The 14,031-nt window shown below is 45.4% G+C and overlaps 1 protein-coding gene across 1 annotated transcript in view; it reads right to left on the reverse strand.

Annotated features, from left to right (window-relative positions):
• MEGF8 (multiple EGF like domains 8) overlaps positions 1-14,031 on the reverse strand; it is a 223,616-nt gene that overhangs the window by 24,661 nt on the left and 184,924 nt on the right. The window contains 3 exon segments of the mRNA XM_030213349.1: positions 1,545-1,675; positions 8,974-9,144; positions 9,292-9,484. Of these exon segments, the coding sequence (XP_030069209.1) occupies positions 1,545-1,675; positions 8,974-9,144; positions 9,292-9,484 (495 nt within the window).

The raw sequence follows: 14,031 nt of genomic DNA on the forward strand, positions 1-14,031 counted from the left end.
CCCCAAAAAAAAAAAATCTAACAAAAAATCTTACTAAAAAGCCAAGTTTTAAGTCATTTTCTAAAAATAAGAGATTTGATTCAATGTAGGTATCAAACAATGTGGTATAACTGTTGTAAACAATTTCTTAAAAGAACTTTTCTTTCTCAGAGTAGAAAGGGGGAAAAATTGCAATCAATTGATATACCAGGTAGCAAAAGAGAGGGTCCAAACGTACGCAGGGGCGTAGCCAGACCTCGCCAGGAGGGGGGGCCAGAGCCCGAGGTGGGGGGGGGGGGGCACTGTTTAGCCGCCCACCCCGAGCTGCCGCCGCCGCCACCACATCGGACCCCCCCTGTCGGCCTGCCCACGATCCCCTTCAATCCCCCTCCAGCCACCAACTCTCCCCCGCCGTTGCTGCCCGCCCCGTCGCCGCAAATGATACCTTTCTTGAAGAGAGAGTTCCTTCCGCGCTCGAGTAGCGCCTTTCTTCAACGAAGTTCCGGCGATCAGCTGTTTCAAAACAGCTGATCGCCGGAACTTCGTTGAAGAAAGGCGCTACTCGAGCGCGGAAGGAACTCTCTCTTCAAGAAAGGTATCATTTGTGGCGATGGGGCGGGCAGCGACGGCGGGGGAGAGTTGGTGGCGGGAGGGGGGTTGAAGGGAATCGTGGGGCAGGGGGCCGGGGCCAGGGCCAAATCTACGGAGGCCCGGGCCCCCTCAGGCCCCACGTAGCTACGCCACTGGTACACAGACAAGGACAGCACAAAAAAAGCACAAAAGGGCCTTCAGGACTGGATCAATTAAAAGATCTCTTGATTGTTTCAGCCCTGAAGGCCCTTTTGTGCTTTTTTTGTGCAGTCAATTGATACAAAATGACATGAGGAGTTTTACTGTGGTTTAAGTGATAAGAATTCTGCAAGATAGGAAGAACACAGGCCATGAACAAACTAAACATAAGTGTTTAAATTCAGTCTGTGTTTCAATGATCTCTGAGAACTTCATTCATCACCTTTCTTCAACAGAAATCATACCTTTCAATCCTGAGGAGGAACAGGAGAAACAGGAGCTATGGTAGCAAAATATACTGAATCATGCTGGCAAGCCAGTAACATGATGACAGCAATTTTTAAAGGAATCTTCCCAGGCAACTAAGCAGTTGCATTAGTTTCCTTTTAGCCACAACAAAAAGAGATGGGGTCAGCACTTTGGCTGCATCATAAAAGAGCACAGATAGGGATGCAAGGTTTGACCAGGCCAGGGAATGTATACATGGGACCTTCATTTCAGTGCCTGCAACAAAACAAGTGCAAAGTTCACCAGCACAGCCTAACCCCAATTTCTAAAGAAAAACTGCACAGGGCAATTCCCTTTGAAAGTTACCACCCTGTAGGTCCATGGGACTTGCAAATTACTTACAGAGGTTTTTTTTGCGTTTGTTTTTGTTTTTTGTAATTTCCCCCATGTAAATACATGTACAAATTTATCAGGCCAATAATGTTTCCTGAGAAAGGGTGTGTGTGTGAATGAAGATGTAGGGTGGAGGAAAGAGAGCTCATACTTACTTGGTGCATCTCCCCTCCAGCAGGAAGTATCCAGACAGGCAGCTATCACACTTATCCCCAACACTGTTGTTCTGACAGTTCACACATATTGCAGAGTCTTCAGGTGGGCCCTCTGGCACCCAGTTTGGAATCTAACAGAGATTACAGTTAGATGATAGAAATTAAGAGCCAACTATAAACCCAAACATTAATCTTATGCTCTACCTTTAATCTCATAAACCTAAAATACTAACATAATAGATAATGCAGATGAGAATCTAATTCGGGTCATCCAGTCTGGCTGGCTGCCTCTGCTTATGCTGCTCTAACTGAGCACAGTTGTCAGCCATAAAAGTTTGACTGCTTACACTGCTCTAACACTTGTCATCTCCTCTTTCTGGCCCTCTACCGTTCCCGGTTAATGGGTATATGTTTCTGTACCTTGTTCAACGCCCATGCCCTCCTTTTCTTTTTAACCTACTACTCCCCCTACCCCAAGTCTGATTATTGCCATCTTTAACTGTCCAGCTGTGGCAGCTTGGTTTTCTATTGCCCTACACTTAGGGGCCAATGACCAACTTCCCTGCGCTGTTCTGAACAGCGCTGAAAAATCAGCACCAGAACAGCGCGGGGAATTAAAGCCCTGATAATCAAAACTAATAGCATGCAAATTTATGCGTGCTATTAGTTTTGATCATGGGGGTACTTATGCGGGAGGATTGTGCCTGGGCATACACTCAATGCACAATCCTCCCACAGAAGTTGTTTGACAAGTCTGGGTTGTCACAAAAAAAGCCCAGACTTCTCAACAGGAGGGTCCCCCCCTCCTGCAGGCAAGGGGCTGAAGGTTCGGTGGACCTTCAGCTCCCCTAACCCCTTATTCTGTCACTGGAGTCAGCACATTCAGCTTCCATTTTTCTGCAGCAAAATTTATCATGAGTTGCGACCTGTATGTTTAATAGTTCTAAGTATTGAGACCCCGATGATCAGCAAACACGGGTGCTAGAGGCTATTAGCGCCGTAGTAGCGCCTGCATTTGCTCCTGTCCCATGACCAGAGCCGGCGAGCACATGAAACAATGAGCTCACTAGCTCTAACCGCAAGTACCATGCAAATGTATGTAAAATAGGGCATTACCTATTTCTCCCCAATGCTCAGCGGGCAGTGCACCAAACATTGGCACTGCTCCCGCAGCAAACCCTATACCAGCTCAGAGCTTGCATTAGGGTTTGCAGAGCTTTTGGGAGGAATGGGGAGCCCTGTCCGCATGCATTTGCATGCTTACAGGCCCCTTCCCCTACTGGACACAGGGGCTGGAGGTTCGGTGGACTTCCAGCCCCCCTAACCCCCACAGACAAGTTTCCCTGGTGGCCCAGTGGCCTTCTTCCTCCCCCACTACTACTACTACTATTTAGCATTTCTATAGCGCTACAAGGCGTACGCAGCGCTGCACAAACATAGAAGAAAGACAGTCCCTGCTCAAAGAGCTTACAATCTAATAGACAAAAAATAAAGTAAGCAAATCAATTAATGTGTACAGGAAGGAAGAGAGGAGGGTAGGTGGAGGCGAGTGGTTACAAGTGGTTACGAGTCAAAAGCAATGTTAAAGAGGTGGGCTTTCAGTCTAGATTTAAAGGTGGCCAAGGATGGGGCAAGACGTAGGGGCTCAGGAAGTTTATTCCAGGCGTAGGGTGCAGCGAGACAGAAGGCGCGAAGTCTGGAGTTGGCAGTAGTGGAGAAGGGAACAGATAAGAAGGATTTATCCATGGAGCGGAGTGCACGGGAAGGGGTGTAGGGAAGGACGAGTGTGGAGAGATACTGGGGAGCAGCAGAGTGAGTACATTTATAGGTTAGTAGAAGAAGTTTGAACAGGATGCGAAAACGGATAGGGAGCCAGTGAAGCGACTTGAGGAGATGGGTAGTATGAGTAAAGCGACCCTGGCGGAAGACGAGACGGGCAGCAGAGTTTTGAACCGATTGGAGAGGGGAGAGGTGACTAAGTGGGAGGCCAGCAAGAAGCAGATTGCAGTAGTCTAAACGAGAGGTGACAAGCGTGTGGACGAGGGTTTTGGTAGAGTGCTCGGAAAGAAAGGGACGGATTTTACGGATGTTGTAAAGAAAGAAACGACAGGTCTTGGCGATCTGCTGGATATGAGCAGAGAAGGAGAGAGAAGAGTCAAAGATGACCCCAAGGTTTCGAGCTGAGGAGACAGGGAGAATGAGAGAACCATCAACAGAAATAGAAAACGGGGGGAGTGGGGAGGTGGGTTTGGGGGGAAAAATGAGAAGCTCGGTTTTGGTCATGTTTAATTTCAGGTGGCATTGAGACATCCAGACAGCAGTGTCAGACAAGCACGCTGAAACTTTGGTTTGGATGCAAGGTGAGATATCAGGGGTAGAAAGGTAGATTTGGGAGTCATCAGCATAGAGATGGTAGGAAAAGCCATGGGATGAGATTAATGAACCAAGGGAAGAAGTGTAGATAGAAAAGAGGAGGGGACCAAGAACAGAACCCTGAGGTACGTCGACAGGCAGAGGGATAGAAGTAGAAGAGGATCCACCAGAGTGAACACTAAAGGTGCGGAGGGAGAGGTAGGAAGAGAACCAGAAAAGGACAGAGCCCTGGAATCCAAGTGAGGACAGGATATCGAGGAGTATGCTGTGATCGACAGTGTCAAAAGCAGCGGAAAGATCAAGAAGGATGAGGATGGAATAGAGACCTCTGGATTTAGCCAGTAATAGGTCACTGGAGACTTTAGTAAGCGCAGTTTCGGTTGAGTGGAGAGGGCGAAAACCAGATTGTAGTGGGTCAAGAATAGCATGTGAGGAGAGAAAATCAAGGCAGCGGTGGTGAACAGCACGCTCAAGTAATTTGGAGAGAAAAGGGAGGAGGGAGATGGATCGGTAATTAGAGGGACAAGTAGGGTCGAGTGAAGGCTTAAGGAGAGGTGTGACCACAGCATGTTTAAAGGCAGTAGGGACAGTTGCAGTGGAAAGTGAGAGGTTGAGAATGTGACAGATAAAAGGAATAAGAGCAGGTGAGATGGCATTAAGAAGGTGGGTGGGAATGGGATCAGAGGAAGAGGTGGTACATTTTGAGGAAGAAAGGAGAAGTGTAGTTTCCTCTATAGTAACTTCAGGAAAGGAGGAAAAGGAATAAGGGGAAGGAGAGAGAGGGGAACGGACTAGTGGAGAGAGAGGTGGCGAGGTAGAGAATTCAAGGTTTATCTTTTGAACCTTGACATGAAAGAATTCAGCAAGGGTCTGAGGAGATAATGAAGGGGGAGTTGGGGGAGGGGGGCACCTTGAGGAGAGATTTCAATGTGGTGAAGAGAAGTCGAGGGTTAGAGCCAAGAGAGTTGGTCCGTTGGATATAATAATCCTGTTTGGCACGTAGAAGAGCAGATTGGAAGGAGGTCAGCATGAACTTAAAGTGTAAGAAATCAGCAAGGGCCCGAGATTTCCGCCAGAGGCGTTCGGCGGAGCGAGTACAGGAACGTAGGTAGCGGATATTAGAAGTCAGCCAAGGTTGGGGTTTTGTACGCCTTACAGGGCGGGTCATCAAAGGTGCAAGAGTGTCTAAGGCAGAGGATAGAGTATTGTTGTAAGAAGAAACAGCCTCGTTGACAGACGTGGATGGTGCCACAGTAGAGAGGAGGTTTGAAACATGAGAGGATAGAGATGAAGAGTCAATATCGTGAAGATTCCTAGATAAATTAGATAAGATAGGGCGGGATTGGGAGGGAGGAGATTTAAGTGTGAAAGTTATAAGATGATCAGAGAGGGGAAGATCAGAGGCAAGGAAACTAGAGGGTGAACAGTTGGAGGAGAAGATGAGATCAAGACAGTGACCATTTTGATGAGTGGGGGAGATGGAGCATAGTTGGAGGATGTTAAAGCGAAACATAAGAAATATAAGAGTTGGAAGGATCATTAGCAAGAATATTAAAGTCACCAAGGATGAGAGAGGGGGAGGAAGGATCATGGAAGAAGGCAAGCCAGGCATCAAAGTCACTGAGAAAGGATGAAAGGGACTTATCAGGGGGACGATAAATGACTGCTATTCAAAGAGGCAGAGAAGAGAAAAGGCGGATAGAGTGGACTTCAAAGGAGGAAAAACAGTGAGATTGAAGTGGAAGAAGGGGTTGAAATCTGGAGGAGGGAGAGAGAAGTAGCCCCCCCAACACAAGGGCACAAGAGTGCTGGAGGTCCAGTAGACTTCTAGCCCCCCCCCAACCACCAAAAATCGGTCTCTGGTGGCCCAGTGGGCAAACCTACCTACACCCCCCACCCGTCCTGGTGGCCTAGTGCCCCCCCAAACTTTTTGAAGGAAGGCTGGAGCAGCACCCCCTCCTCCTCGGGCGCCGCCTTCAAAATGGCAGCGCCCTGCACTGGGCATAGCAGGGCATTGCCACTTTGAAGGCGGCACCCCAGGAGGAAGGAATGCTACTTCCGCCTCCCTTCTAAAGGTATGGGGGGGGGGGCACTAGGCCACTGGGCATAGGGTTGCCCACTGGGCTGGTTGTCTGGAGGAGGTAAAGGCCCACCGGACCTCCAGCCCCCTTGTGCCCGGGGGGATGGGGGGGAAGAAGGCCACTGGGCCACCAGGGAAACTTGTCTGTGGGGGTTAGGGGGGCTGGAAGTCCACCGAACCTCCAGCCCCTGTGTCCAGTGGGGGGGAGGGACCTGTAAGCATGCAAATGCATGCTGAACAGGGCTCCCAATTCCTCCCCAAATCGCCGCAAACCCTAATGCCAGCTCTGAGCTGGCATAGGGTTTGCTGCGGGAGCAGTGCCAATGTTTAGTGCACTGCCCGCTGAGCATTGGGGAGGAATAGGTAATGCCCTATTTTACATACATTTGCTGATCATCGGGGTCTCAATACATACATTTTACATACAGGTGCTAGTAAGGGCCAATAGCCTCTAGCACCCATATTTGCTTCTGATCATTGGGGTCTCAATGCTTAGAACTATTAAAGCTCCAAGTACATACAGGTCGCAACTCATAACTTTTGCTGCACAAAGATAGAAGCTGAATGTGCTGACTCCAGTGACAGAATGAATCTCATCCTTTGATGGCTCCAATTTGTCTCAATGTATTTGAGCTGCACAGTGCCTGTGCAGTACCCTGGGTTTTTTTTTTCTTCTTTTTCCCCCACAAGAACAGCATGGAAGGAGATACAACATGCAGCACCACAGAACTGGCAACAGCTGTGAAAGGAGCCAGCAGACAAATAAACTAGACAGAAGTGGTTGGCAAAGTGCAGGCAATAAAATAAGAGCAGAGGCCAGGATGACCAGATTGGTGGTGAGCTTTCGAGTCTTAACTGGTAAATGACTAATGAATTTTTTCACCACAGAATAGAAGGCAAATGTTAAGAGTCATATCATAAGCTTAAGTCCTATTTTTCAACTGCAACTATCTCCCAACTTTAATTCCAACTGCTAGAATGAGGAATATGAGATAGGCATCAGAGTTAAGATTGAGAATTGGTTCATACCTTCTAGTGCCTACCTTAACATCCTATCTGAACACTTAATTCCAATCTACTTCTCTCACCATATTAAGTTCAAGCTGGAAGTGAGCTACATCCCTCTTTGGCTTCTCATACTCGCCTTGAGTGATGCAAATCTCACTGTGCCACCCAGCAGAAGCCAGAAAGCACTCCCAGGCTGGATCTGGCACTTGAGGAAAAGGCCAATAAGTCAATCCCAGGGAATCCCTAAAAGAACTAGACTCAATCAAGCACTACAGTTCATGGACCATGTGTTGAGCTAGGCCACATATCCTCTCAACCAAGATACTCCCTGTACACCAAACACTGGGAACTGAAGCTGAAATTCTGCTGCACCACTCCAGAAGCTGCCACCATCTGCTGAAAATAGAGAATACTAGCTAATCCAGGACTGCACCATTCAGTTATAAAAATAATTTCATCACTGGAAAACGTGTTCTTGGTCTACATGTGCTGGCAGGATGGCTTAATGCAATCTGGATGGTCTAGCACAGGGCTAATCAGTTCCGGTCCTCGAGGTCAACAGGCAGGCCAGGTTTTCAGGATATCCACAAAGAATAGGCTACAGAGGAAATTGGAGGGTCATGGGATAGGAGGAAATGTCCTATTGTGGATTAAAAACTGGTTGAAGGATAGGAAACAGAGAGTGGGGTTAAATGGGCAGTATTCACAATGGAGAAGGGTAGTTAGTGGGGTTCCTCAGGGGTCTGTGCTAGGACTGCTGCTTTTTAATATATTTATAAATGATTTAGAGATGGGAGTAACTAGCGAGGTAATTAAATTTGCTGATGACAGAAAGTTATTCAAAGTCGTTAACTTGCGACAGGATTGTGAAAAATTACAAGAGGACCTTACGAGACTGGGAGGCTAAATGGCAGATGACGTTTAATGTGAGCAAGTGCAAGATGATGCATGTGGGAAAAAAGAACCCGAATTATAGCTACGTCATGCAAGGTTCCACGTTAGGAGTTACGGACCAAGAAAGGGATCTGGGTGTCGTCGTCGATAACACACTGAAACCTTCTGCTCAGTGTGCTGCTGCGGCTAGGAAAGCGAATAGAATGTTGGGTATTATTAGGAAAGGTATGGAAAACAGGTGTGAGGATGTTATAATGCCGTTGTATCGCTCCATGGTGCGACCGCACCTTGAGTATTGTGTTCAATTCTGGTCGCCGCATCTCAAGAAAGATATAGTAGAATTGGAAAAGGTGCAGCGAAGGGCGACTAAAATGATAGCGGGGATGGGACGACTTCCCTATGAAGAAAGACTAAGGAGGCTAGGGCTATTCAGCTTGGAGAAGAGACGGCTGAGGGGAGACATGATAGAGGTATATAAAATAATGAGTGGAGTGGAATAGGTGGATGTGAAGCGTCTGTTCACGCTTTCCAAAAATACTAGGACTAGGGGGCATGCGATTAAACTACAGTGTAGTAAATTTAAAACAAATCGGAGAAAATGTTTCTTCACCCAACGTGTAATTAAACTCTGGAATTCATTGCCGGAAAATGTGGTGAAGGCGGTTAGCTTAGCAGAGTTTAAAAAGGGGTTGGACGGTTTCCTAAAGGACAAGTCCATAAACCGCTACTAAACGGACTTGGAAAAATCCAAAATCCCAGGAATAACATGTATAGAATGTTTGTACGTTTGGGAAGCTTGACAGGTGCCCTTGGTCTGGATTGGCCGCTGTCGTGGACAAGATGCTGGGCTCGATGGACCCTTGGTCTTTTCCCAGTATGGCATTACTTATGTACTTAATATGCATGAGAGAGATTTAAATGCACTGCCTCTTTGGTATGCAAATCTTTCTCATACATGTTCACTGTGGATATCCTGAAAACCTGGCCTTCCTGTGGACCTTGAGGATTGGAATTGAGTAGTCCTGGTCTAACAGGAAGAAAAGGGACCATTGAATTTCAATCTGCTTCTCTCACCATACTGGGATCAAGCTGAAAGTGAGCTGCATCCATCTTTGCCTTCTCATACTCAGCTTGAGTGATGCAAATGTCGCTGTTTCCTCGGCAGAACTCTAAGCATGGTTTACAGGTGCCACCATTTACAGCAGAGCCCACAAAAAGCGGCTTACACTTCTCACAGTGCAAACCCTGAAGGAAAACAGAAATAGATTATTCTTATTACAATTTATGCCAGAGAGAGAAAGGGTGAGATCACTTTATCATCACACATCATCTCCACACAAAGTGAGAGAGAAAAAATAGCTCTTATCATTGCCCTTTCCCATTGCTGGTTACCATGGTGTTATTGAAGCACTCGAGGCACTGGTCCTGGGCTCCCAATCCAGCACAGTTACTGTGTTTATTGCACTGACACTCCACCGAGCAGTTCTGTCCCACGTATCCAAAGTGACACTGGCACCGGTTCGGCTCCACACAGGTTCCATTCACACAGCCCTGGTCACAAACTGGCCGGCACAGCCCTGTCACACTGTGCGATGAGGGGAATGTATAGTATGAGTCAAGACCTACTCACTCAAGATACATGTCTATTTACACACATCAAGTTACATTTAACTTATGCATGCCTTACAAACACAAAATCAGGTCACCATTAAACACAAAAACAGAATAAAGACCATTCAGTCAATCTAAGTTGCCCATTTATATCAGCCGTGCTGCCACAGAATCTGATTTTTCTTCTCCTTCTCTTGCCCTACCACAAAGCTCCTTTTTATCTGTCCCAAGTACACTTGCCCCCTCATTCTATACGAGTCACCCCATTCTTCCTTAAGGAACACTGGATTCCAATAGCTTCCACATACCTTTTAAAATTCTTATGCTGGCACAGCAATCATTTTGGCTACCCATTTCTCTTTAACATGTTGAATCCCTATAGGCCAGCCAATACTCTTCAATACACTAATCAAGATTTTATGGTTGTTTCTTCACATCTACAGATTCAAAAACAATCTTAAAACTTATTGTTTGCTTATGCCTACCAATAAGATTTTTTTTTTCTTTTTAGAATGCGGTCACTCAAAACTAGCCAGACAGAACTGAGCTATCCTGTTGTCTTATCCTACCCTCTTTACTATCATAATTGTAGTTCTGTCCCCACTACCTTTTTGTGTCCTGTCCTCATAGTACTGTTATCTTTCTCTTTCTATCATATTAGATTGTAAACCACCCTGAAGGTCTCCACAGGTCAGGGTAGCAAATACAGAATAAACTTGGATTTGTTCTGGCAAAGCTAGACCCCTACGGTTTTGGGACTGTTACCCTTCTATTATAGAATAATCTCCCACTCTGTATTTATTTGTTTGGAAACCTCCTACCAAAAATGCAAAAAAAAAAGCTTTGAAGACATACTATTTTACTCTGGCCTGTCCACCTGATCAATTGATTTGTTCCTGCTCCGTTTGTTGTCCTGGACACTGAACACTGCACCTTTCACTTGGCTTGTCTTCTTTTCACTCCTTACCCTCCTTTTATGTGTTAGCTGATGTTTTATGATAAAACTAACTTAAGTTTCCCTTTTGTGTTCTCCATATTTCTTCCCTTATCCAAAGAAGCTTAGAGGAGATTAGGTAGCAACAATCACCAGTAATTGGGAAACAAACCAGTACTGGGCAGACTTCTACGGTCTGTGCTCTGATTATGACTGGGCAGATTTAGCTTCAGAACAAGGCCAGTGCTGGACAGACTTCTATGCCCTGATGGTGGCTGAATAGACTTGGATGGGCTGAAGTGGAGATTTTCAGGGTCTTTGACAAAAACTTCCGGGAATAACATGTATAGAATGTTTATACGTTTGGGAAGCTTGCCAGGTGCCCTTGGCCTGGATTGGCCGCTGTCGTGGATAGGATGCTGGGCTCGATGGACCCTTGGTCTTTTCCCAGTGTGGCATTACTTATGTACTTATGTAAGGACAGTGATGGGCAGGCTTCTACAGTCTATGCTCTGAAAATGGCAAGGACAAATCAAGATCAGGTATAAATATGAAGTATCACATTCCATATGTACTGAGTTTATCTTGTTGGGCAGACTGGATGGACCATACAGGTCTTTATCTGACACCATCTTCTATGTTATGCTTTATTTAGGAGGAAGCTTAAGACATCTTTTTCAGAAGTTTGTTCTAGTTAAATAATGTGAAGCTTCTGTTTAATATTTAATTTGCTATAATGAGTGTTTGTAGCATTAGCAATATACAAATACTATTATTAGATTATGTTAAGTCCAAGAAGGAACATCATTCAAAACACACTGTCCAAAGCTGTCTTCTTGGAAGTGTTGCCCCCATTCTACCCCGTTTTCCTCTCAGCCTCAACAATTTCACAAATGTAATATCTACAACTAGGAACAAATTCAAGAATAATAATACATCAAATTCCTGATCTTTTTGTTTTCTAAGGCCTATGGTTCCTCTGTTAGCACCTGGTGAGCAGTGGGTGTCAGAGCTGCCGATGTCCTTGTTTGTTCTGGTGTGTGTGTGGGGGTGGGGGGGTACTTTTGTCCTGTGTTTTGTCTGTTTGTTCTTTCCTATCAGCTTTGTAGTTCATTTCTGTTTTATGCTTTGGTCTGACTCCGTAACCCGCCTTGACCTGTGCTGATTTGACGGTATATCAAGTTCCAATAAATGATTAAATGCAAACCTTACCAACTCCCACCATAAGATTAGAGCACACTAGCCAAGGACTTGACAAATCACAAGCTCTACTATTCCCCGAAATACATAAATGCTCTTATTGAATATAATACATTAGAGAAAAATAAACCATTGGGCAGATTCAGCTTGGACTGATGTGGCATTCAAAGAAAAGGAATAAACCATTAAAGACATCTGTTACATCCACAGCCAGTCTGGAGAAATGGGAATTTACCAAAGCAATACATTATAGACTTTTTGTCCCTGAGTGGCATCTAAAGAAGGTCATCTGTCTATTCTGTACAGTGCGTTTTTTCTAGCGAAAATGGTGCCAGTACTCAAATGCCAGGCCACTCTTCAAGGATAGGGTGATCACTGAGGGATCCACCCCACAATAGCCAGGCCCCCCGCAACCAGTCACAGAATCTATGACAAAGCAGAATTGGTGTGTAGAGCCTGAGCTCTTTCATTAAAATTTTGGGGTACATGGGTCAATTGTAACAGACAATGGAAAAGGTGCCTGTACTCAGTACCCCCAAGTACCCCCTCAAAAAGGCCTGAAAGACCTAGACAGCCTATGTACAGAAGTTTATGCTTCCATCTTACAGATGTTAGCTACTGAACTTGTACTTCTAGTAAATGACCTTCTGTTTGCTTGTTTGTTTGATAGTTGATTTGGGCATTTATAGTAGTGCTATCTCATTCCCTTCCTTCTGTTCTGTTTTTGGTATGTCTGTACTTTTTAAATTAGTTACTACATGTCTATACCATAATTTTGATTCTGTACACCACTTTGATATCATCCTTGAAAGGTGGTATATCAAAACAGGCAAATAAATAAAATGCATCAACAATTCCTAAACTTGTCTTGGGGACTCCAGCAAGTCCAGTTTTCATGAAACCTCAACAAATATTCGTGAAAGAGACTATCATGCAATAGAGACAATGCATGAAAATTTCTCTCATGAATATTCAATATTGATTTCCTGAAAACCCAACTGACTGGGATCCCCCAAGACAGGTTTGGGAACCACTGATGCAGATATTGCCCTTGTCACATGAGTTTAGATTACCAGTAGAACAAATGTTTTCTCTGCTTTGATATAAAACAATGTTTACCACCCCCCCCCCCTCCCCGATTTGCCCTGTTACTGCATCTTTGACACACTTAATGATTTTTGATCCTTAAAATGTAATATTAAACAAAGGGAACCTGAGTTAACACATAACACGGTTTTTATATTATCACTTCATTTATTTAAGGAACAAAGGGGCCCTTCATTGTGTGTCCTATTTTATACCTATTGCCTATGTGGCACTTAGCGAATGCTATTGTCTGTTACTACATGCTAAGCTTTAGTTAAAAGGGCCCCAAAGTTATCCAACATCCATATCAGCCATGTAAATAATTTCCCCTTAGTTACTCAATCAACTAATTGACCAAATTTAACAGATAATTAGATTCAGCTGATTTAACAAAGCCAGACTTGACTGCCGCCAGCCCTGTTGAATTTCAACTCTTCATTCTGGCTCCCTGCTCTATCTTTCTTCAGTCCTGTCCATCCTCCCACCGTCTCATTCTCCCTTCCCCAAAGGGGCCCATTATAAATCAACCCTGCACTCTGCATTTTTCTTTTTAGCCCCTAAGCTTTGGAATGACCTCCCCCCTCGCCCCCTAACTTTAGATCCAAACTTTTTTTCACACTTTTAAGTCCCTTCTGAAAACCCACTTTTTTAGCCTTGCTTTTGTTTTTTTCAGCACAGGCACACTAGTGTTGGATGCCTGGCTATCCTGTGCAGAGACAAAGCTTTGGAATGCCCACTGTGTGTTTGCTCCTCTGGCTGAATGGCTCTTTCCTATTTTAGGGTCCCTTTTACTAAGCTGCGTGCTGTAAAGAGTATGTAGGACAGGCCCCAAAGGAACCCTGGGATAGGCCAGAATACCCCCGTTATAGGCAGGCATTTCCCAGGAAAAAACTAGAAATAAAGAACTACAACTCCCAGCATGCCCCAAGGGAGACCGGGGATGAGAAACTATGTGCATTCCCAGGAGTCTCCAGAGGAGGGCCGCAGGGGAAGGAATAAGGCTGATTCTCCAACCTGGTGGAAGAGGTGGTGGAACAGGTGGGTGGAGAAAGAAGAGCCACCAAAGAGCTTTAATGAAAGAAAGGGTGAGCAGCTGGGAGAAGGGCGGGGTGAAGAGAATATGGATTGGGCTCCTGAGGAGAGGGAGGCAGAGAGTGAGCCTTGCCCTATGGAGTTGACTGAACCGGAGAACACCTTTCCAAAACACAGCTCAATTTAGCCAGGCTTTCAAAAAAGCCGATGGACTTTTCAGCTCTGGCTCAGCGAAAGCCAAGGGAGTAGCGGGGCCAAGCCGGGTCAAG

The sequence above is a fragment of the Microcaecilia unicolor genome, chromosome 8 (assembly GCF_901765095.1).
Source record: "Microcaecilia unicolor chromosome 8, aMicUni1.1, whole genome shotgun sequence".
NCBI lineage: Eukaryota > Metazoa > Chordata > Amphibia > Gymnophiona > Siphonopidae > Microcaecilia > Microcaecilia unicolor.